This window comes from Procambarus clarkii, chromosome 80 (genome assembly GCF_040958095.1).
Source record: "Procambarus clarkii isolate CNS0578487 chromosome 80, FALCON_Pclarkii_2.0, whole genome shotgun sequence".
Classification (NCBI taxonomy): domain Eukaryota; kingdom Metazoa; phylum Arthropoda; class Malacostraca; order Decapoda; family Cambaridae; genus Procambarus; species Procambarus clarkii.
This window is the reverse complement of record NC_091229.1, coordinates 18,902,353-18,928,126: the sequence shown is the minus strand read 5'-3', so window position 1 is coordinate 18,928,126 and position 25,774 is coordinate 18,902,353. Positions and strand designations below refer to the sequence as shown.

The 25,774-nt window shown below is 45.5% G+C and overlaps 2 protein-coding genes across 3 annotated transcripts in view; one reads left to right on the top strand and one right to left on the bottom strand.

Moving 5' to 3' along the window:
• Window positions 1-8,498, bottom strand: part of LOC123746253 (larval cuticle protein 65Ag1) — a 102,124-nt gene extending 93,626 nt beyond the window's left edge. Inside the window, exon 1 of one of the 2 annotated variants that reach the window (XM_069314867.1) lies at window positions 8,073-8,498. The gene's annotated coding sequence lies outside the window, so the exon portion shown is untranslated. The remainder of the gene's footprint in view (window positions 1-8,072) is intronic. The other variant, XM_069314869.1, reaches the window with a different exon arrangement.
• Window positions 8,499-15,229: 6,731 nt separating this feature from the next.
• On the top strand, window positions 15,230-20,820 carry LOC123749053 (endocuticle structural glycoprotein SgAbd-9-like). Its single transcript, XM_045731165.2, has 3 exons — window positions 15,230-15,445; window positions 20,398-20,502; window positions 20,626-20,820. The coding sequence occupies exons 1-3, from the start codon at window positions 15,230-15,232 to the stop codon at window positions 20,818-20,820; spliced, it is 516 nt and encodes a 171-aa protein (XP_045587121.2).
• The last annotated feature ends 4,954 nt before the right edge of the window (window positions 20,821-25,774 follow it).

Sequence of the window (25,774 nt, the reverse complement as noted above, 5' to 3'; positions counted from 1 at the left end):
CTTTATACAAGTTTCTGAATGCCGTTCGTATGCTGGCCAGCCTGGCATATGCCGCTGATGTTATCCTCTTGATATGGGCTGCAGGAGACAGGTCTGACGTGATATCAACCCCCAAGTCTTTTTCCTTCTCTGACTCCTGAAGAATTTCCTCTCCCAGATGATACCTTGTATCTGGCCTCCTGCTCCCTACACCTATCTTCATTACATTACATTTGGTTGGGTTAAACTCTAACAACCATTTGTTCGACCATTCCTTCAGCTTGTCTAGGTCTTCTTGAAGCCTCAAACAGTCCTCTTCTGTTTTAATCCTTCTCATAATTTTAGCATCGTTCGCAAACATTGAGAGAAATGAATCGATACCCTCCGGGAGATCATTTACATATATCAGAAACAAGATAGGACCGAGTACAGAGCCCTGTGGGACTCCACTGGTGACTTCACGCCAATCGGAGGTCTCACCCCTCACCGTAACTCTCTGCTTCCTATTGCTTAGATACTCCCTTATCCACTGGAGCACCTTACCAGCTACACCTGCCTGTCTCTCCAGCTGTGTGTGTGTGTGTGTGTGTGTGTGTGTGTGTGTGTGTGTGTGTGTGTGTGTGTGTGTGTGTGTGTGTGTGTGTGTGTCCCTATTCGCAGATATAGTGCCATAAAATATATTATGTTCTTAACAAATAACATAACATACATACCTATCAACCCAGTTAAGCAAATGTCCAAACAGATGCCATGTAAAAAGTCTATACACCCAGGTGTGTCCACTAGGACAAAAAAGAAAACACCTGTTTTACATGAACGGGTGTTCTTAACCGTTGTAAAAACACGTGCACTCTCATCGACAGGTATTTAATTAACAAGACATAGCTTGCAATGTACATCTGCGTATTTAAATATGCAATCAATGCGGATGTACTTATTAGAACAGGTTAGAGATGCATAAAAAAAATCCTTGATTAGGTGGAACCAGATTATCAAGCATACATATGTATACATAAGGCCCTAACTTATAAATAACATTCATGAGTCTGATTAGATGATTAGAAGCATTAGAGAGTGATACAGTCATTACCGAAGAGAGACTTCAATGCAGCAGAAACAAGTAATCTAACTATCGACTCCTGGTTCAATGGCGTATTCGATACTGTATCTGATAATCACTTTTTTAAAATGGCTACCTACAGGTAGGTAAGCAGTATTCACAATTTCATAATTCTACAAAAGTCCTCCCCCTTGTCAACTTGCTGCAAAGAAAATGGGATTGATAAAATGTCACGTTTTTTGTTGATTTTTCCTATTATCAACAGGAATTCCTGTTTGAGCTGTACTCCTTATGACAAGTGCCACTTAAGGTCAAAACTCTCAAACAGCTGGTGGTGGTTCAAGGTTTTCCTTGAGGTCATTCTCCTTGCTTTTTATAAACTTTCATGAGTGTATGTATCTCTATGTCTCTCTCTCTCTCTCTCTCTCTAATGTTTGGGGGCAAGTTTGAGTGACTTCAACGCGACAGGAAAAAGTAATCCAACCGCCGTATTGAAATGCCACAGAGTATCCGGTATTGTCTTGGGAAATCTCTTTTATAGAGAGAGAGAGAGAGAGAGAGAGAGAGAGAGAGAGAGAGAGAGAGAGAGAGAGAGAGAGAGAGAGAGAGAGAGAGAGAGAGAGAGAGAAGGAAGGAAGGAATTATCAAGGAAAAGAGCCAAGCCATTACGACTGTATAGCACTGGAAAGGGGTCAGGATAAGGATTTGGGATGGGACGGGGAAAAGGAATGGTGTCCCAACCACTTGGACGGTCGGGGATTCAACGCCGATCTGCATGAAGCGAGACCGTCGCTCTACCGTCCAGCCCAAGTGGTTGGGTAGAGAGAGAGAGAGAGAGAGAGAGAGAAGCTTGTTAAGTAATATGTGATAACCACTAATTTCTCGAGTTTCTTATAAGAGTTTGAGAACGTCGTGGCTGGATCAGCATATTCCCGGGAGTCGATTCCCACAAAAGAAATGTAGACGTTTGGGCATCATTTCCCTTCACCTCATGCCCCTATTCACACAGTATCCAACCTGTACACACACACACACACACACACACACACACACACACACACACACACACACACACGAATTAGCAAACTGTTGTGGTTGGTGCAGGAAACAAGACCTGCTTTTTCATACAAATTAAAATAGGATCAATATGTACATCCTGTGTAACAGCTTAAAAACCCCCCTCCCCCCCCCCCCCCTACCCCCCCTACCCCCCCCTACCCCCCCCCTCCCCCCGTAGTAACCTTGGCAGTAGGATCGTATCTCATTCACGTTTGTACTCATTACAAACCCATGCACCAAAAAAGCAAGCGCTCGTTCAAGACACCTGTTGTGATCCCGCTTCCAATTGGGTCGCTGGGAAACCTCTTCCAGTGGTGTAATTATCCTACGCCGGTGGTGAGCTCTTGATAGATATTCACCCCCTGATAGATGTTCTCTGATAGATGCTTTCTGATAGGTATTCCCTGAAAGATATACTTCCCCGATAGACGCACTCAGATAGACTCCCAGTTAAGACACGTGTAGAGAAGCACACTCGATAGACACTGCCCGATAGACACTGCCCGATAGACACACTCGATAGAGACGTTAGAAAGAATTATTTTTCAGTGTCAGGGTAGTAGATAAATGGAATTCACTAGGAAGTAATGTGGTGGAGGCTGACTCCATACACAGTTTCAAATGTAGATATGATAGAGCCCAGTAGGCTCAGGAACCTGTACACCTGTTGATTGACAGTTGAGAGGCGGGACCAAAGAACCAGAGCTCAACCCCCGCAAGCACAACTAAGTAAGTACAACTAGGTAGACACTCTCTAGCGGTGAAATCTATATGAGAGGATGTAGTGAAAATTTTCACGTTATAGCTTCATCTTGGACGATAACTCCATGGAAACAAGTGTATTGGTCACGTTAGCTTGGCGCGAAACTACGGGGCTCACCATAGCCCGTGCTACTTGGAACTTTTTGTTCCAGGTAGCGAATCTTAAACAACAACAACAACATTAGCTTCGTGTAGTACGATAGCTAGATACCATAGCTACGATACCTGTAGTACGTGTAGTACGATAGCTAGTACGATATCTTCGTCCAGTACGATAGCTACCATAGCTACGATACGTGTAGTACGATAGCTAGTACGATATCTTCGTCCAGTACGATAGCTAGATACCATAGCTACGATACGTGTATTACGTGTAGTACGATAGCTAGTACGATACCTTCGTCCAGTACGATAGCTAGATACCATAGCTACGATACGTGTAGTACGATAGCTAGTACGATACCTTCGTCCAGTACGATAGCTAGATACCATAGCTACGATACCTGTAGTACGTGCAGTACGATAGCTAGTACGATATCTTCGTCCAGTACGATAGCTAGATACCATAGCTACGATACGTGTAGTACGATAGCTCGTACGATATCTTCGTCCAGTACGATAGCTAGTACGATACCTTCGTCCAGTACGATAGCTAGATACCATAGCTACGATACGTGTAGTACGATAGCTAGTACGATATCTTCGTCCAGTACGATAGCTAGTACGATATCTTCGTGTAGTACGATAGTACGATATCTTCGTCCAGTACGATAGCTAGATACCATAGCTACGATACGTGTAGTACGATAGCTAGTACGATATCTTCGTCCAGTACGATAGCTAGTACGATATCTTCGTGTAGTACGATAGCTAGTACGATACCTTCGTCCAGTACGATAGCTAGATACCATAGCTACGATACGTGTAGTACGATAGCTAGATACCATAGCTACGATACGTGTAGTACGATAGCTAGTACGATATCTTGGTCCAGTACGATAGCTAGAGCCCCTGCTGTTAGTTCACCGGGACTCTTAAGTTATCTTATGAAAGGTGTTTCTTCAGTCACGTTCCGTGTGTGTTTCTGTAATGGCTTCTGGGTGTTGGACCTTATCACTTCTATGTCATCTTTCTGTCTATGTCTCTGCCTGTCTGTATCTGTCTATCGGTCTGTCTCTCGTTGGTATGTTTGTGAGCGGTGGTGGTGCTGGTGGTGGTGATGATAGACGGGTGGTGGTGGTAGTGGTGGTGGTAGTGGTAGTGGTGGTGGTGGTAGTGGTGGTGGTGGGGGTAGACGGGTGCTGGTGGTAGTGGTGGTAGTGGTGGTGGTAGTGGTGGTGGTGGTGGTAGACGGGTGCTGGTGGTAGTGGTGGTAGTGGTGGTGGTAGTGGTGGTGGTGGTGGTAGACGGGTGCTGGTGGTAGTGGTGGTAGTGGTGGTGGTAGTGGTGGTGGTGGTGGTAGACGGGTGCTGGTGGTAGTGGTGGTAGTGGTGGTGGTAGTGGTGGTGGTGGTGGTAGACGGGTGCTGGTGGTAGTGGTGGTAGTGGTGGTGGTAGTGGTGGTGGTGGTGGTAGACGGGTGCTGGTGGTAGTGGTGGTAGTGGTGGTGGTAGTGGTGGTGGTGGTGGTAGACGGGTGCTGGTGGTAGTGGTGGTGGTGGTGGTGGTGGTAGACGGGTGGTAGTGGTGGTAGTGGTGGTGGTAGTGGTAGTGGTGGTGGTAGCGATGGTGGTGCGTTTGGCAGTTAAAATTACAGACCAGTGTCACTGACAAGTATTTCGTGTAAAGTGCTGGAGAAAGTAATCAACTGAAGAATGATGGGGACATCTGGAAAGGATCGGCTGTGTATTGAAAGGGCAGCATAGAAAGGGGAAAGTCATGGCTGATAAACTTGATAGAGTTCTATACCCAAATTCAACAGCAGTATGATGGTTGGGTTGGGTAGACTGCCTTTTCCTAGACTACCAAAGGGCATTTGACCCCGTTCCTCATAAATTGCTGGTGTACAATGTAGAGAAGCAGGCTCAGTAAGTCACTGAACTGGGTAAGGGAGTTACCTTGAGGATACCTTGAGGTGCTTCCGGGGCTTAGCGTCCCCGCGGCCCGGTCGTCGACCAGGCCTCCTGGTTGCCGGACTGATCAACCAGGCTGTTGGACGCGAGTACTGGTAGGACAGAAAACAAAGAGTCACTCATGCTAGTACAAGTGGTTGGGCACCATTCCTTTCCCTCCGTCCCATCCCAAATCCTTATCCTTATCCCTTCTCAGTGCTATATAGTTGTAATGGCTTGGCGCTTTCCCCTTAATAATTCCCCTTCCCTCTTGCTAGTGTATGTGAATGACTTTTACACTAGGGAGTGAGGTTATACATGTCAATGTTTTTACACGACACAAAACAAATGAGGAATGTAAAAACCGTAGAATGTAGACAATTATAGAAAAAAACTCGACAAACTAAAGGAGTTGGTAGAAAATGGTTGCTAGAATTCAATACGAACGAAGTGTAAGGTAATGTAGATGGGGGGGGGGGAGGGGGAGGAGAAAAGAGACCAGGTGTTCGAAGAGAATTCGAACGTCAGAATAGTTCAATTATATTGCAGCAGGAACTACAAAGCATATACACACCTATCACTTAAACCATGACCACACACACCACCACCACCCCCCATACACACCCCCGACACCCCACACTCTCCCCCCCCCCCGACACTCCTCCCCACCACCCCCCTCACACCACCCCCACAACCCACCACCCCCACACCACCATCAACACACACCACACCCCACACCTCTCCTTACACCCCCTCACCATCCCCACAACCCACACCACACACCACACAAGGGGGCCTCGTAGCCTGGTGGATAGCGCGCAGGACTCGTAATTCTGTGGCGCGGGTTCGATTCCCGCACGAGGCAGAAACAAACGGGCAAAGTTTCTTTCACCCTAAGTGCCCCTGTTACCTAGCAGTAAATAGGTACCTGGGAGTTAGTCAGCTGTCACGGGCTGCTTCCTGGGGTGTGTGTGTGTGTGGTGTGGAAAAAAAAAAAAAAAAAAAAGTTAGTAAACAGTTGATTGACAGTTGAGAGGCGGGCCGAAAGAGCAAAGCTCAACCCCCGTAAAAACACAACTAGTAAACACCACCACCCACACCCCACACTACCCCCACACCACCATCCACACACACCCCACACCACCACCCACACCACCACCCACACCCCACACTACCCCCACACCACCATCCACACCTCCACACCCCCACACCACCACCCACACCCCCACACCACCACCCACACCTCTACACCCACAGGTCGTGTCGTCCCGACCACAGCCCAGTAACTTGCTACTCCAGCTCAGACCTGACGCCAGGCGGACAAAAACCCGTCCACCTTCAGGTGAGAAACGAGAGTGGGTCAGACTGAGGGAGGGAGGAAGGGAGAGAGTGAGAGAGGAGGAGGAAAGGATACTTGGGGGCAGCGGAACTGGGCGGAGGAAGTCATAAAATCCAGTTCATTGAGAGCGGAGAAAATTAATTTTGTATGCCATCTAATTCCGTTTTCTGTTTTTTTATTTACATTTTATTTTTTTTCCTAGTATGGTAAAAAATATGAACTTAATATTGTAAGTTTTAAAGAGCTTATTGTAACCTCTCCCTCCTTGTCTCTCTAATACAATGTAAACTTTCACCTGTATACCGACATATTTATATTAATCCTCGTATAACCTTGCTTTAGGACTGCGGATGTTAACGCTAGGATGCACAGAGACCACTCCCAGCTGGCTACTGTACTGAAAAAAAAGATGTATCACCCCCCCCCCCCCGAAGGTAGACTCGTTGGCTAAGGTCTTCAAGCTGCTCGTATGGCCGCCTGGCTAGTGCTTGAGCCTCTCTGAAACCAGGTTCAGAAACGTGACTTTCCTTTGCTCGTTGAAACAATATAGTTTCCTGAAACAAGGTCGCCTGAAACACGGGTACCTGTTTTACGAGGTATTAGGATCCTCCAAGCAGGCTTAGCCAAAGTTTAGAAAATCTGGTAACAAAATACCGAAAATTAAAAATATACCGTATATTTATATAATATATAAATTACCGTTTATTATATGTAATAAATAATTAATAATTTAAAATCCGTTTAAAATTACTAAATTTAAAGTTTATTCAATCTCGAAAAAAGAGTCAATTTAATATGTTTTTTTAAAGATCATGAAAGGGCTTGAGAGTACTGACCCCCCCTCCCCCCCCCTCCTCTTCAGAAATCATTTAGTTCTCCATTGCCTAAAATCACTCGAAATAAAAAACGAGGAAAAATAAAATTGTCCTTAATCATTTAATACAATTTTTGTTTTAAAGAGTGAAAAACGTTTTCTTTGATCATTTAATACAAATATTTTGACCCCAAACGAAGCCAAATACTTATTGTCTAATCATTTAATACAAACGTTTTGTAAATAGAAGCTAGAAAACGTTTGATTTTATCATTTAATACAAACGTTTTAAATCAAAATAAGCAAAATACATTTTCTTTAATCGAAAACTAAACAAATGCAAGATTTTACGATCAACATACAAGTCAGTATGATACCGTGGATACAATTTACATACAAATTTAATAACACTTTTCTTCAAGTATAATTTTAAGTTAGACTAGAAAAACTTTGTGTATTAGTGACTTTATCAATACACGATATAGTTCCTAATTTGTATGCCTACAAATTAGCCAATGTATCGTAATTATATATATATATATATATATATATATATATATATATATATATATATATATATATATATATATATATATATATATATATATATATATATATATATACACGCCTTACAATGTTCACGGAAAGCTTAGGGTATTGTGAACAGTCAAGGTGGGATCTAATGGTCTGTTGGTGCATGCATTCTGTTATAAGCTTTAGTAGTTACACGTCATCATCTTCAATGAGCTAAAAACTAAAATGGTCTGGATTTGTCAAACACTTAAAGTGTCAACTAACGAAACCTTTACATCTTTCCTCAGTCATGACGGCTTTGTTTACAACCGTAGAGCCACGTGGTTGTATATAACAATAATATAACCATGGGTTGTGATTTGTCAACATGGGGTCAGGTTTCGTAAATAGACACTGTTATGCTTAGCGAGTCCTGGTTCAGATAGCCAAAAACACTAACTACACTACTATCTAATTGAAACTCCTGTTTTTCTTACCTTTCAGACGAGCTGTTACTCTCCCCCTCATGAGGGCTCCTTGTCCAGCGTCTTGAGTATGATAGATTTGTCTTCACGACTTTCATAAGCTTCATAAAAATGCCTTATGATAAGCTTATATCCTTTATGACAACATGTAGATAAGTTTCTTTTTTTAATTGCAGCTTTCCCTCATTTCCTACTTCGCTACAATACACTTTTCTATCTCACCCAGAAGTCACACGCGGGATTCCAAGAGCTGAAGCTCAACCCTACCCCACTGAGTGAGCACTCGGTTTTCAAGGACGCACACGGCTCCACAATTCTATTCCAACACTACACTCGACTCCATGTTGAAAATAGTACACATGCGCGCATAACTGGAGAATATACTACCAGGGACACGTCTCCTTATAGCGACTCGCGACACTGGTACGGGTGCTCGTGTAGCCGCTACTCGTCAACAATTGTCCAAATGATCGTTAACCCCTAGCCACCAAACCCTCCCCCCCCCCCCCCACCATCCCTGTTTATGCAACCCGTTCTCGACTCAAGTCCATTACATCCAGCGGTCAACCCCACAGACGCATTCATAAATTTTAACACGCTGTTCATTCAGAACGGGAATTTTCTCAAGTATAAATTAATATTATAATATATTAGCATATTGTGTATATATAGGCATAGGTTAGGTATTTAGGTTCTGTTGGCGATTATTTGTATTTGTAGTACGTGGGTGAAGCATTTACAGCGTTGTGGCTCGAACAAAATTCGTCAGTGAAGCACTTGTTCCGGATATGTTCGAACGTCAGGAGGTTGTGAGTCGTGTGTAAACCGCTTTTCATTCCTAAACAGGGGGTTTGGCGGGTGGATGGAATCACTTTTGGGTCTTTGTTTGGAGAACGGGCTAGTTTATGAAGCTGTAAAATTGTACACACGACTCAGAACTGACGTTCGAACACTTCCGGAACAAGTGCTTCACTGACGAATTTTTGTTCGAACCACAACGCTGTAAATGCTTCACCCACGTACTACAAATACAAATAATCGCCAACAGAACCTAAACACCTAACCTAACCTATGCCTATATATACACAAATATGCTAATATATTATAATATTAATTTATATTTGATAAAATTCCCTTTTTGAATGAACAGCATATTAAAATTGATGAATGCGTCTGTGGGGTTGACCGCTGGGTGTAATGGACTTGAGTCGAGGACGGGTTGTAAACGCTTCACCCACGTACTGCAAATACAAGTATTTACCAACAGACTCTAAGCACTTCAACTCACCTAACCTATTCTCCGTCTAACTATATATAAAACTCTAATATAAATATTAACGTTAATTGTGAATTGAGAAAATGCCAATTTTGAACGCAAAGTGCATTGAAATTTATGAATGCGTCAGTGGGTGGGGGGGGGGGGGGGGGGGGTTTGGACACCAGTTGGAATAGCAGTGGCTGAGGGCGGGAAGCAACACACCCTCGTCAATAAATGTCAAAGGCTCGTTAATGCAGCCGCCAAACCCCCCCAGTTTATCCCACCCGTTGTCAGTCTAAGGTTAAGAATGGGAAGCGCTCTACAAACGACCCACAACTGATGTTCGAACTCATGTCGATCATTTTCTTCGCTCTCTTAGTGTGTTCGAATTGCTCTTCCGATAAATCCTTCATCTATGTCAGCCACGTCCTTATGAACAAAGGTTAAATGTCCATTCTATGTAGCCTTTAAAACACACTGTTAATGAATTTAAAACGCTTTGAACACGACTGTTCCGTTCGAACTTTTCTCGAATAGTGCTTCGCTTGTGCTTCGAACGTTCTCTGTTCGAACCACAACGCTGCAAATGCTTCACCGACACACTTCAAATGCAAATATTTGTCAAGAGAACCTAAACACCTAACCTAACCTAACCTAACCTAACCTAACCTAACCTAACCTAACCTAACCTTCATCTAACTATTCACAAAATTATCATGGATAATAATATAATTACTGATTTCAAATAATCTATTTTAAATATTTAAATTTTAAATAATCAGTTGATGAAAACTGACGAATGGACTTGGTCTGAGGACGGGTTTGGACGGTTTAACGTCCGGTTTAACGTCCGGTTTAACGTCCGGTTTAACGTAACGTTTAACGGTTTAACGACAGTTTGGAGAAATTGGCCAAGTCAAACAACGTAACCTAACCTAACCTAACCTAACCTAACCTAACTTAACCTAACCTAACGTTACCTAAGTTCCTATAAGCATTCACAAATCCGTATAGCCTGTATATCCTTCATTTCAAGCTGAAAATAGATTTTTAATATAGTGTATAAAATGCATACGGTCTCAGTCGGGTGACAGATATAATAGATAAACAGGTATCTATTAGCGAAATCTAATAGTCTGATTCTGTAATCGCGTTTCCCCAAGGAGAAAAACATCTAATTCACCTACAAAGTCTATTTCAGACTTAGTGGGTTTGGGCTTAAGGCCAATATCAAGCTCTGTCTTAAGACCAACCACAATAGCTTCCTCAACCAGCAAGTATACTCTTTATTCCTGAACATTTACCAGGACTAAAGTATACTCTATAAATATACACCAACAAGACGGTTTTTACACCTCGGTGTATGTGTGTATGTGTGTGTGTATATGTGTGTGTATGTGTGTGTGTGTGTGTGTATGTGTGTGTATGTGTGTATGTGTGTGTGTATGTGTGTATGTGTGTGTGTATGTGTGTGTGTATGTGTGTGTGTATGTGTGTGTGTGTGTATGTGTATGTATCCTTGTGTATTGCTGCAGTTCAGACACCTAAACTGATAGATCATGGCTAGTTTTAATGTATTCGAATCTAACAAGTTAACTGAGTTTATAGTTAACTGGGTTAAAGGAAACAGGACTTAAGTTGTGATGACCAAAACTGCAAGATAGTTAACTGTTATCAAGACGTTTCGGTCCGTTTCGGTCCGTCCAGGAGGTTTCGGTCCGTCCAGGACGTTTCGGTCCGTTTCGGTCCGTTTCGGTTCGTCCAGGACGGACCGAAACGTCGTCGTCTCTCCCTCTTCTGATGTATGGTTTGGTGTTCACTTCTTCAGCCTATTGTGACTCGTCGTCCGCACAGGGTTAAGGTTAACAAGGTTAATGTTAAATGGGTTACAATTAACTGGGTTAATATTAACCTGGTTAAAGGTAACTGGATTAAAGTTATCTGGGTTAAAGATAACAAAGTTACAGTTAATTTGGTTAAAATTAACCGGGTTAACGTTAAATGGGTTAAAGTTAACGGGGTTAAAGGCATCTCACGTCGCAGACTCATCTGGAAAACAAGTTTCAAGAATCTGGAACGACGTTGAAAAAAGAATTGCAATATGTCTTTGCAACTTGCAATGTTGCACTGTGTATACACTGTCTCTGTGATCATCGTAAGTCCATCGTTGCTGTGAGTCACTCGTGTTTATCTGAGGCACTTGCGTTGGGGGGGGGAGGCACTTACGTGTTGAAGCACTCATGTTGTGAGGTATATTGTGAGGTCTGTGGAGTGTATGAGGGTGTGTGTATGAGTGTGGGTATAAATGTGTGTGTGTGTGTGTGTGTGTGTGTGTGTGTGTGTGTGTGTGTGTGTGTGTGTGTGTGTGTGTGTGTGTGTGTGTGTGTGTGTGTGTGTGTGTGTGTGTGTGTGTGTGCATCTCCAGAAGTTAGAAAGAAGAAGATAGACAGAGATCAATATTAAAAGTGAAACGCAAAAATAAAAATCAATACTAAAAAGACAAAAAAAAAGACTTAAAAGACTAAAAAAAATGAGAGTGACTTAGTCACTCACGAAAAAAGGTACGCGGAACGAAAAAAAAGAAAGAAAATAAAGTTTTTCTATCTCAATCGAAGACATTTGTCGTGAGCACAAGACGTTCACGTGAGGTCTAGACGGAAGATCACTGACCTCCTTGTGGTCAATGACTGGGATCCGACGACCTCCTGGTCAATGACTGGGATCCGACGACCTCCTTGTGGTCAATGACTGGGATCCGACGACCTCCTGGTCAATGACTGGGATCCGACGACCTCCTGGTCAATGACTGGGATCCGACGACCTCCTTGTGGTCAATGACTGGGATCCGACGACCTCCTGGTCAATGACTGGGATCCGACGACCTCCTGGTCAATGACTGGGATCCTACGACCTCCTTGTGGTCAATGACTGGGATCCGACGACCTCCTTGTGGTCAATGACTGGGATCCGACGACCTCCTGGTCAATGACTGGGATCCGACGACCTCCTGGTCAATGACCGGGATCCTACGACCTCCTTGTGGTCAATGACTGGGATCCGACGACCTCCTGGTCAATGACTGGGATCCTACGACCTCCTTGTGGTCAATGACTGGGATCCTACGACCTCCTTGTGGTCAATGACTGGGATCCTACGACCTCCTTGTGGTCAATGACTGGGATCCTACGACCTCCTTGTGGTCAATGACTGGGATCCGACGACCTCCTTGTGGTCAATGACTGGGATCCTACGACCTCCTGATCAAAGAGGGAACGACTGACGATGAATTCCTCCATCGGTCGGTTATCTGAGGGCCTCATGTCGACATCTCATTCTTTCTTGACATTGTTTACTAAATCAATACCTGCAATCTTTGCCATGACGTGAAGCACACACGTCTGGAGGCGAATGTGCCAGTCTCAGCGCCTGGAGGAATTTCAGCGCCTGCAAGACTGACTCCCAGCACCTGGAGGAGCTCCAGGCTAGCCAACCATAGGGCCAAGATGGGGGTGTGACGCGTCCCGCCAAACACGCCAAACACACGCGCCATCAAGCTGCACTCAACATTGTGTGTTCGTTCTTCCAAGAACCAGGTGGTGGCGTCGTCAAAGCGGGGGGAGGGGACCAAGAGCTGCAGCTCGGTGATAAAATAGGCACGTTCTTGTAGAAGAACGTACCTATTTAGTCATGGTATTTGGCATGCCATGATAGGGGTGAGGAAAAGGTTCTTTGGTCTGTCACGTTCCCTCTGGCTGTGAGGTAAACACACACACACACACACACACACACACACACACACACACACACACACACACACACACACACACACACACACACACACACACACACACACACACACACACACACACAAATACACATTTGACTACAGGCAAATGTGTTACTATACAGCCATATAAGAAGAAAAATGTCGGTGAACGACCAAGTGACAAGACTAAGGAAACAGAGAGGGCATATACTGAAAGTGACAAGGAAATCTGCGTGGTACCTGTTTGTGAACAAATATCAACATGGGTTCTGGACAGGGAAATCGTGCCTAACGAGCCTTTTGGAATTCTATGATAAAATAACGAGGATAAGACAGGACAGAGATGGTTGGGCAGACTGCATATTTCTGGATTGCTAAAAAGCCTTTGATACAGTACCGCACATGAGACTGCTGTTCAAGCTCGAGAGGCAGGCGGGGGTGGGGGGAAAGGTCCTAACATGGATAAGGAACTACCTAACAGGAAGGAGCCAAAGAGTTACGGTAAGGGGCGAGAAGTCGGACTGGCGAACAGTAACAAGTGGAGTACCTCAAGGATCAGTGCTGGGACTAATTCTATTTCTAATATATGTTAACGACATGTTTACAGGAGTAGATTCCTTCATGTCGATGTTTGCGGATAATGCAAAGTTGATGAGAAGAGTTGTGACACATGAGAATTGCAGGATCCTCCAAGAGGACCTGAACAGGTTGCAGAGATGGTCAGAGAAATGGCTACTGGAGCTCAACACGAGTAAATGTAAAGTTATGGAAATGGGACTAGGAGATAGGAGACCAAAGGGACAGTACAAAATGAAGGGGAACAGCCTACCTGTGACGACGCGCGAAAGAGACCTGGGGGTGGACGTAACACCTAATCTATCTCCTGAGGCACATATAAATAGGATAACGACAGCAACGTACTCTACACTGGCAAAAGTTAGAACATCATTCAGAAACCTACGTGAGGAGGTATTTAGGGCGCTTTACACTGCCTACGTGAGGCCAGTCTTAGAGTATGCCGCCTCATCATGGTGTCCCCATCTGAAGAAGCATATAAGGAAACTGGAAAATGTTAAGAGGTTTGCAACGAGACTCGTCCCAGAGTTACGAGGGATGGGGTATGAGGAGCGCCTGAGGGAACTGTGCCTTACTACACTAGAAAGAAGAAGGGAGAGGGGGGACATGATAGGAACGTATAAGATACTCAGAGGGATTGACAGAGTGGACATAGGCGAAATGTTCACACGGCATAGTAACAGAACGAGGGGACATGGATGGAAGCTTGAAACTCAGATGAGTCACAGATGTTAGGAAGTTTTCTTTTAGCGTGAGAGTAGTGGGAAAATGGAATGCACTTAAAAAACAGGTTGTGGAAGCAAATACTATTCATAATTTTAAAACCAGGTATGATAAGAAAATAGGACCGGAGTCATTGCTGTAAACAACCGATGCTCGAAAGGCGGGATCCAAGAGTCAATTCTCGATCCTGCAGATACATATAGGCGAGTACAAATAGGTGAGTACATTCACTCTTAACATAACAGCACTCACACACGTACAGTGTTATGTAAGAACACACACACACACACACACACACACACACACACACACACACACACACACACACACACACAGACCCGCCCACAAACACTTTCGCTACCTCACATAAAACTCCACCAGCAGCGGCTCCTGAAGGAGACGAGGTACAGAGGGCACCTCCAGAGGGCGTACTGGCTGTCTCTGAAGACCTGGTGCTCTTGTTTGCCTCTCACCGTGTGTTTGTGTGTGTTTGTGAGTGTTTGTGTGTGTTTGTGCTAGGAGGCCGGCCACACCAGTGATGGAACCAGTTGTTTGTGTAACGTATTCATAGCCTTTTCGTGTATTTATCGTGCATTTAGCATGTATTGCTAGTTTCTGTACATTTTGCTAGTTTGTGTATGTATTGCTAGTGTTTATGTAAGGATAGTTTCAGCATGTTTTGCTAGATTTAGCATTTCTTGCTAAATGTTACCATATCTTAACTAGCTAACCAATGGTAAACTGATGAGGTATTGCTAGTTTTAGCACGTTTAGCTGGTAATATTAGTCATGTCTACTTACTGCTGATTACAGCAATGTGGTCTCCTACCCGTGGCGCTGCTGACGATGGGGGGGATGTTTGGAGCGTGCCTGGCCGAGGTCGTCCCCGCCACAACAGGAGGTAGTCCAGTCGTCCAGGACCCAGGCGACTATCTCCCACTGCTCTCAGCCTCCTTCAACGGCGTCACCACCCATGGCTTCCACAACGCTGACGGCAGCTATAATTTCTCCTTCTCCATCCCGCAGCAGGCCCGGCAGGAGGCCAGGGCTGTCGACGGCAAGGTGGGGGGTAAGGTTCGGTTACGTAGGGTAAGGATTGGTTTTGGTTAAGTTAGGTTTGGAATACATTAGGTTACATTAGGCTACATCTCCGGTAGGTTAGTCTGTTTTGATGTCTTAGATTCGGTTCATTTGGTTTCGAAACTATGGAACTATGGAACTGGCTATGGTAGGTTGAATTTAAAGGTTTGTTTTGTCTAGGTTGGATTTTGGTTATCTAGCCTCCACATAAACACATAGAATCTCCAGAATTACTGGAGGCAAATTTTTGTGAATAAAGTCATTTAGGTCAGATAAATCTATCAGTGGAACTTGAACTTTGCTAATTAAAACCAATTATGTGCACAAATTTGTTTAACAATGTACAAATATCTTTAAACCAACGATGAATCCACGACATGTGAAAGGAATGAGCTTATTAAGAGATGGAAAAACATATTATATATATATATATATATATATATATATATATATATATATATGTCGTACCTAGTAGCCAGAACTCACTTTTCAGCCTACAATGCAAGGCCCGATTTGCCTAATAAGCCAAGTTTTCATGAATTAATATATTTTCTCTAAATTTTTTCTTATGAAATGATAAAGCAACCCATTTCATTATGTAAGAGGTCAATTTTTTTTTAATGGAGGTAAAATTAACGTAGATATATGACCGAACCTAACCAACCCTACCTAACCTAACCTAACCTATCTTTATATGTTAGGTTAGGTTAGGTAGCCGAAAAAGTTAGGTTAGGTTAGGTTAGGTAGGTTAGGTAGTCGAAAAGCAATTAATTCATGAAAACTTGGCTTATTAGGCAAATCGGGCCTTGCATAGTAGGCTGAGAAGTGCGTTCTGGCTACTAGGTACGACATATATATATATATATATATATATATATATATATATATATATATATATATATGTCGTACCTAGTAGCCAGAACGAACTTCTCAGCCTACTATGCAAGGCGCGATTTGCCTAATAAGCCAAGTTTTCCTGAATTAATATATTTTATCTAATTTTTTTCTTATCAAATGATAAAGCTACCCTTTTCATTATGTATGAGGTCAATTTTTTTTTATTGGAGTTAAAATTAACGTAGATATAAGACCGAACCTAACCAACCCTACCTAACCTAACCTAACCTATCTTTATAGGTTAGGTTAGGTTAGGTAGCCGAAAAAGTTAGGTTAGGTTAGGTTAGGTAGGTTAGGTAGTCGAAGAAACATTAATTCATGAAAACTTGGCTTATTAGGCAAATCGGGCCTTGCATAGTAGGCTGAAAAGTGCGTTCTGGCTACTAGGTACGACATATATATATATATATATATATATATATATATATATATATATATATATATATATATATATATATATATATATATATGTCGTACCTAGTAGCCAGAACTCACTTCTCAGCCTACTATGCAAGGCCAAATTTGCCTAGTAAGCCAAGTTTTCATGAATTAATTGTTTTTCGACTACCTAACCTACCTAACCTAACCTAACCTAACTTTTTCGGCTACCTAACCTAACCTAACCTATAAAGATAGGTTAGGTTAGGTTAGGTAGGGTTGGTTAGGTTCGGTCATATATCTACGTTAATTTTAACTCCAATAAAAAATATTGACCTTATACATAATGAAATGGGTAGCTTTATCATTTCATAAGAAAAAAATTAGAGAAAATATATTAATTCAGGAAAACTTGGCTTATTAGGCAAATTTGGTCTTGCATATTAGGCTGAGAAGTGCGTTCTGGCTACTAGGTACGACATATATATATATATATATATATATATATATATATATATATATATATATATATATATATATATATATATATATATATATATATATATATACCACCACCAAACACACAGCCAACACTAACCAACCAACCACTAACATCACCCAAAGTAACCACCACAGAAGAACCACACTACCGCCACACTACCACCACACTACCACTACCAGCAACGGAAACACTCATAGTAGATAACGAAAGATATAAAAACGAGAAAACACCAGCCACAAACACAACAACAAACAACATTAATAACCAGAACCAAACAATTGATAACCAGAACCAAACAATTGATAACCAGAACCAAACAATTGATAACCAGAACCAAACAATTGATAACCAGAACCAAACAATTGATAACCAGAACCAAACAATTGATAACCAGAACCAAACAATTGATAACCAGAACCAAACAATTGATAACCAGAACCAAACAATTGATAACCAGAACCAAACAATTGATAACCAGAACCAAACAATTAATAACCAGAACCAAACAATTGCTTGCTTCGATCACATCTCCCAGCGTCATGGGCAGCTCCGAGATGCAGTTTTGTCAATAACTGGAGTTCTACTTTTGCTTCCTAATGTCACAGAGGCGGCCAGTGAAGGGAGTGAGGGAGGGGGAGAGAGGGAGGAAGTGATGGAGAGAGAGAGAGAGAGACAAGGAAGGAGGAAAGAAGTGAAGTAGAAAAGCCTAGAGAGAGTGGAGAAGGAAGGTAGAAGATGCCTAGAAAGAAAGAAAGAAGCAACTAGGGAGGAATGTAGGGAGAGAGAGAGAGAAGGAAGGATAGAAAGGAAAGAATAAGAGCCATCCAGGGTGACAAAAACCAGCAGTCGCCCCGACAGGTCAGAGAAGCAAAAAAGCCATAGAAAACGGAATGAGGTGTACTAGCCAATAGCTTGGCCTGGCGCCAACTTGACGCAAGCACACACACACACACACACAGCCCGTGCAGACGCAAATGTCGCCACGCACACACACACACCCGTACACGCCTCACCTAACACCACCAACACGCACACACACGCACAAATGCGTGCATACAGGTACATGGGGTTTCTAATGAACAAATTACCCAACTGGAAGCCCAATAAAGAAGTGTGGATCGACCAATAGGAAGAGCGGACGGGCTAATACCTCGTAGGCTCTAGTTGACTCAAAGACAGACTCAGACGCACTCACAGAAACAGGCTCCGATAGAAAGGAAGTTGAGTAATTGCTGATCAGAGCAGCCGGAGAGGGTCGCTATAAAAACGGAACTCCTCTGAGGCAATAGTTTAGAGAACACACACTACAGATGGGTGTGGCAGACAGGCGGGATACAGTGGGTTATTACAGTGGCTGGCTCTGTCTTTGGTGGTGAGACAGGGCCCCCAGGAGGCTATTACAGAGGCTAGTTCTGTCTTTGGTGGTGAGACAGGGCCCCCAGGAGGCTATTACAGTGACTAGCTCAGTCTTTGGTGGTGAGACAGGGCCCCCAGGAGGCTATTACAGTGGCTAGCTGTCTTTGGTGGTGAGACAGGGCCCCCAGGAGGCTATTACAGTGGCTAGCTGTCTTTGGTGGTGAGACAGGGCCCCCAGGAGGCTATTACAGTGACTAGCTCAGTCTTTGGTGGTGAGACAGGGCCCCCAGGAGGCTATTACAGTGGCTAGCTGTCTTTGGTGGTGAGACAGGGCCCCCAGGAGGCTATTACAGTGGCTAGCTGTCTTTGGTGGTGAGACAGGGCCCCCAGGAGGCTATTACAGTGGCTAGCTGTCTTTGGTGGTGAGACAGGGCCCCCAGGAGGTTATTACAGCTGCTAGTTGTCTTTGGTGGTGAGACAGGGCCCCCAGGAGGTTATTACAGCTGCTAGTTGTCTTTGGTGGTGAGACAGGGCCCCCAGGAGGCTATTACAGTGGCTAGCTGTCTTTGGTGGTGAGACAGGGCCCCCAGGAGGCTATTACAGCTGCTAGTTGTCTTTGGTGGTGAGACAGGGCCCCCAGGAGGCTATTACAGTGGCTAGCTGTCTTTGGTGGTGAGACAGGGCCCCCAGGAGGCTATTACAGCTGCTAGTTGTCTTTGGTGGTGAGACAGGGCCCCCAGGAGGCTATTACAGCTGCTAGTTGTCTTTGGTGGTGAGACAGGGCCCCCAGGAGGCTATTACAGTGGCTAGCTGTCTTTGGTGGTGAGACAGGGCCCCCAGGAGGCTATTACAGTGGCTAGCTGTCTTTTGTGGTGAGACAGGGCCCCCAGGAGGTTATTACAGCTGCTAGTTGTCTTTGGTGGTGAGACAGGGCCCCCAGGAGGCTATTACAGTGGCTAGCTGTCTTTGGTGGTGAGACAGGGCCCCCAGGAGGCTATTACAGCTGCTAGTTGTCTTTGGTGGTGAGACAGGGCCCCCAGGAGGCTATTACAGCTGCTAGTTGTCTTTGGTGGTGAGACAGGGCCCCCAGGAGGCTATTACAGTGGCTAGCTGTCTTTGGTGGTGAGACAGGGCCCCCAGGAGGCTATTACAGTGGCTAGCTGTCTTTGGTGGTGAGACAGGGCCCCCAGGAGGCTATTACAGTGGCTAGCTGTCTTTGGTGGTGAGACAGGGCCCCCAGGAGGTTATTACAGCTGCTAGTTGTCTTTGGTGGTGAGACAGGGCCCCCAGGAGGCTATTACAGTGGCTAGCTGTCTTTGGTGGTGAGACAGGGCCCCCAGGAGGCTATTACAGCTGCTAGTTGTCTTTGGTGGTGAGACAGGGCCCCCAGGAGGCTATTACAGCTGCTAGTTGTCTTTGGTGGTGAGACAGGGCCCCCAGGAGGCTATTACAGCTGCTAGCTGTCTTTGGTGGTGAGACAAGGCCCCCAGGAGGCTATTACAGTGGCTAGCTGTCTTTGGTGGTGAGACAGGGCCCCCAGGAGGCTATTACAGTGGCTGGCTCTGTCTTTGCTGGAAGGTAAAGACGTCAGAGGGGTGGAAATAGGCAGGGAAGTCCTGAGGCTTCGGCATGGTATATGACCCGTTGTTGAGGTGAATTTTTTGGCCAAATAACTAATTTTTTGACCCAAAACTCCTTCCTCATGTAACATTGGCGCGAAACTCTACCTCCCCCTCCCCCCCCCCCACCCCAGTTGACCTTGTTTCTGACCATCCATTTCTTCCCTAACTACGCCCTTCAGGTCACCGGATACTTCGCCTTCGTGGACAGGGTCGGGGAGGAGGTGTCTGTCCACTACGACGCCGACGAGGACGGGTTCCGTCCAGCGAGTGACGCACTCCCTCAGGTTGGTAACCCATTAAGACAGGAAAAAAAAGTTATCAATCATCTAATTTGCATATGCTGTCATTGCGAATACATAATGTTTCCTGTCCATGGACAAGCTCCAGTTGTCTCACTCCTCCCTCAGGTGCCCCAGGAGACGGAGGAAGTCTCCAAGGCAAGGCTACAGTTCAACAAGTACTTCGACCAGACGGAAAAGTTTCTCAAGGAGTTGGGGTCCTCTGGCGAAGATGACTCCTCATCCCATGAATCTGACGAAGACATCGATGAAGATTCTGACGAATCTGACGAATCTGATGAACTGGAACGAATAAGAAGATAATAAGGGAATAGAGAAACAGGCAGTTAGCATCGCTTCAAGAACCAGAAAAAGCAACAAGAACCAAGAGTCCTCAACCTCTTACGAAACCTGTACATCTTTCCCCAATCAGAGCGGTCTTGTTTACCTTTATTAACCAGTCTATGGGCTCCGAAGCGCCACCAAGTTGTTTATAACAATAACAACCTGGGGTTGTGAAGTTTCCAAGCTCGTCAGCTGTTTAAATGTAAACAAAGCCGCCAGAATTGTGGAGAATCATTCACTATTTCTAAATCTTATAAACAGAGGGATAATATGGCAAGTCTGTGAAGGAATATCTGTATTTTTCTACGAGATATTATTGCAAAATGAAGAATATTTAGTGAGTAAAAGTAGCTCAGTCGATTAAGGCAGCGTCTGGGATGCTCTTGGACGTAGGTTCGAATCCTCGTCACGGCCCCTTTGTGGATTTGTTAATAAAAGTGGTGTTATCTACACCCCAATTAACGGTGGGTATTCTCCTCGTGTAGCTTCTATTTCAAGAATAACGAATGAAGGTGAACTGAATAGGCTGAATGCTACACTTTTTTTACAGCCCGACGTTACAGACCGCTGCTATAACCGTCCCTGTATCGTCCATACCGTCCCGGTATGTGGGCCTGCGGGCCGCTCCAAGCAACAGCCTGGTGGACCAAACTCTCACAAGTCGAGCCTGGCCTCGGGCCGGGCTTGGGGAGTAGAAGAACTCCCAGAACCCCATCAACCAGGTATCAACCAGGTACAGACACGCCCTTACCTGTGTTCCAGTTTGTAATACCCCGGATTATGTGTTGAGGTCTTGTAATCTCCCTTCATGTTCGCTGAAGTGGAGCCAGATCCTGTAATCTCCCTTCACGTACGCTGAAGTGGAGCCAGATTTTGTAATCTCCCTTCACGTACGCTGAAGTGGAGCCAGATTTTGTAATCTCCCTTCACGTACGCTGAAGTGGAGCCAGATCCTGTAATCTCCCTCCACGTAAGCTGAAGTGGAGCCAGATTCTATAATCTCCCTTCACGTAAGCTGAAGTGGAGCCAGATTCTGTAATCTCCCATCACGTACGCTGAAGTGGAGCCAGATTCTGTAATCTCCCTTCACGTACGCTGAAGTGGAGCCAGATTCTGTAATCTCCCTTCACGTACGCTGAAGTGGAGCCAGATTCTGTAATCTCCCTTCACGTAAGCTGAAGTGGAGCCAGATTCTGTAATCTCCCTTCACGTACGCTGAAGTGGAGCCAGATTCTGTAATTTCCCTTTACGTACGCTGAAGTGGAGCCAGATTCTGTAATCTCCCTTCACGTACGCTGAAGTGGAGCCAGATTCTGTAATCTCCCTTCACGTACGCTGAAGTGGAGCCAGATTCTGTAATCTCCCTTCACTCCCCACTTAGAATTGTCACCATGATCAGTCAGACGTTTGGGACCCACATAGGAATATCAGTGAGGGAAAGGGAATGTTTGTCGTCTTCTTATCTCATAAACTCTAGGTGGATAGGAGGTGGATAGGACGTGGATAGGAACCTCTAGGTGGATAGGACGTGGATAGGAACCTCTAGGTGGATAGGACGTGGATAGGAACCTCTAGGTGGATAGGAACCTTCATCAGCAAGAGCTTGCTAGCCAAAACGCTTCCGTCAGTGCCTCCTCTCTACGACTCCTTAGCTACACTGAGAATATGAACCGTTTCTCCCCAGCAATAAAACCACCTTGACAGTGACGAGCATCACCTGTCACTGTCACGTCACCTGTCACTGTCATGTCACCTGTCGCTGTCACATCACACAGAGGCACACTGGTGTTCGAACCCCGCCCCCCCCTCCTCCATATCAAGAAAATATAACTCCGGGGGGTGGGGTATATTTACACGTAAATATATTCCTCAGAAAATAATATAATAGCCTTCAATGGTTATACATTTTCTCCTGTATATCTATATTTAAAGGCTATACAGCACTCTAATACACACACTGGCTTTATTTATATATATATATATATATATATATATATATATATATATATATATATATATATATATATATATATATATATATATTGCAACAAGTTCTTCAACAGCTGCAATGTTTAAACTGCGAAAGAAATATTGCTTAAACGTGACTGTTAGGACATGTTCATCGTGGTATTAAACACTCGTTTAAACCCTCATAAATCCCTTCAATCTTATACCTTAAATCCTTACCTTAACCTTAAATCTTAAAACCTTAAATCCCTCATGTAATAAGGCAAATACAAAAAATCTCCAGGAGGCCTATTATTACTGTAAATCGCTAAGGGATTTGGGCCTTAATCCACTAGTTCCCCCCTGGAACACGATCAGAAAATGGTTTCCAACACGAGCCAAGAGTGAACCCTGGGTTTCGAAGCGTCTTATCTCCCTGTCCATGGTTCGAACCCTGACCAAATGGGGCGTAGGGAATGGTATGTGTGAGAGACCACTGCACCTCAGTGGTGTGTAGACGCGAACATTATTGCATTCTAATTTCTGAATGTTTTTCAGTTTGGTTGTGCTTTGGTTTGGCACCTGTGTGGTGATGCCTTGCCTGGGCACCTGTGTGGTTGTGCTTTGGTTTGGCACCTGTGTGGTGATGCCTTACTTGGGCACCTGTGTGGTTATGCTTTGGCTTGGGCACCTGTGTGGTTATGCCTTGCTTGGGCACCTGTGTGGCTGTGCCTTGCTTGGGCACCTGTGTGGTTATGCTTTGCTTGGGCACCTGTGTGGTTATGCTTTGCTTGGGCACCTGTGTGGTTATGCTTTGCTTGGGCACCTGTGTGGTTATGCCTTGCTTGGGCACCTGTGTGGCTGTGCCTTGCTTGGGCACCTGTGTGGCTGTGCCTTGCTTGGGCACCTGTGTGGTTATGCTTTGCTTGGGCACCTGTGTGGTTATGCTTTGCTTGGGCACCTGTGTGGTTATGCTTTGCTTGGGCACCTGTGTGGTTATGCCTTGCTTGGGCACCTGTGTGGTTGTGCTTTGGCTTGGCACCTGTGTGGTGATGCCTTGCTTGGGCACCTGTGTGGTTGTGCTTTGGTTTGGCACCTGTGTGGCTGTGCCTTGCTTGGGAACCTGTGTGGTTGTGCTTTGGTTTGGCACCTGTGTGGTTATGCCTTGCTTGGGCACCTGTGCAGCTGTGCCTTGCTTGTGCACCTGTGTGTCTATGCCTTGCTTGTGCACCTGTGTGTCTATGCCTTGCTTGGGCACCTGTGTAGCTGTGCCTTTCTGCACACCTGTGTGAGCACATGAAAGAATGGATGAAACAGATATGCAAATATTTACCTTCTAATTGCACCGTAATTACCGTTCAGCCAGTTGTGAACCACGTGTTAAAGATCATTACACTTGTTCAACGACAAGAACAGGAGAAGAACAGGGAGAAGAACTCAAGAACATTATAAACAAAAGAACACCCAATCTTCCCATGACCGCCATTTGCAACTACGCCACTGTCCCCTTTGCAACTACGCCACTGTCCCCTTTGTAACTACGCCACTGTCCCCTTTGCAACTACGCCACTGTCCCCTTTGTAACTACGCCACTGTCCCCTTTGCAATCACCTCGCGTCTCTGTTGCAATTGCAAAGTAGAAATTCGACAACTACAATTGCCTGTGACTTAGCTCCTGGGCCCCAGCAGAGAGGTACACACCCCTGTGGACTTGGTATTAGCTCCTGGGCCCCAGCAGAGAGGTACACACCCCCGTGGGCTTGGTATTAGCTCCTAGGCCCCAGCAGAGAGGTACACACCCCCCGTGGGCTTGGTATTAGCTCCTGGGCCCCAGCAGAGAGGTACACACCCCCGTGGGCTTGGTATTAGCTCCTGGGCCCCAGCAGAGAGGTACAAACCCCCGTGGGCTTGGTATTAGCTCCTGGGCTCCAGCAGAGAGGTACACACCCCCGAGGGCTTGGTATTAGCTCCTGGGCCCCAGCAGAGAGGTACAAACCCCCGTGGGCTTGGTATTAGCTCCTGGGCCCCAGCAGAGAGGTACAAACCCCCGTGGGCTTGGTATTAGCTCCTGGGCCCCAGCAGTGGGATACAAACCCCCGTGGGCTTGGTATTAGCTCCTGGGCCCCAGCAGAGAGGTACAAACCCCCGTGGGCTTGGTATTAGCTCCTGGGCCCCAGCAGAGAGGTACAAACCCCCGTGGGCTTGGTATTAGCTCCTGGGCTCCAGCAGAGAGGTACACACCCCCGAGGGCTTGGTATTAGCTCCTGGGCCCCAGCAGAGAGGTACAAACCCCCGTGGGCTTGGTATTAGCTCCTGGGCCCCAGCAGAGAGGTACAAACCCCCGTGGGCTTGGTATTAGCTCCTGGGCCCCAGCAGAGAGGTACAAACCCCCGTGGGCTTGGTATTAGCTCCTGGGCCCCAGCAGTGGGATACAAACCCCCGTGGGCTTGGTATTAGCTCCTGGGCCCCAGCAGAGAGGTACAAACCCCCGTGGGCTTGGTATTAGCTCCTGGGCCCCAGCAGAGAGGTACAAACCCCCGTGGGCTTGGTATTAGCTCCTGGGCCCCAGCAGAGAGGTACAAACCCCCGAGGGCTTGGTATTAGCTCCTGGGCTCCAGCAGAGAGGTACACACCCCCGTGGGCTTGGTATTAGCTCCTGGGCCCCCAGCAGAGAGGTACAAACCCCCGAGGGCTTGGTATTAGCTCCTGGGCCCCAGCAGAGAGGTACACACCCCCGAGGGCTTGGTATTAGCTCCTGGGCTCCAGCAGAGAGGTACAAACCCCCGAGGGCTTGGTATTAGCTCCTGGGCCCCAGCAGAGAGGTACACACCCCCGAGGGCTTGGTATTAGCTCCTGGGCCCCAGCAGAGAGGTACACACCCCCGAGGGCTTGGTATTAGCTCCTGGGCCCCAGCAGAGAGGTACACACCCCCGTGGGCTTGGTATTAGCTCCTGGGCCCCAGCAGAGAGGTACACACCCCCGAGGG

What these genes read in the sequence shown, in the direction of transcription:
- LOC123749053 (XM_045731165.2), top strand. Translation starts at nt 15,230, where the DNA reads ATGGGGGGGATGTTTGGAGCGTGCCTGGCCGAGGTCGTCCCCGCCACA. An exon ending in CCAGGGCTGTCGACGGCAAG is followed by an intron (nt 15,446 to 20,397) that starts GTGGGGGGTAAG and finishes TACGCCCTTCAG; the next exon opens with GTCACCGGATACTTCGCCTT. An exon ending in CGAGTGACGCACTCCCTCAG is followed by an intron (nt 20,503 to 20,625) that starts GTTGGTAACCCA and finishes CTCCTCCCTCAG; the next exon opens with GTGCCCCAGGAGACGGAGGA.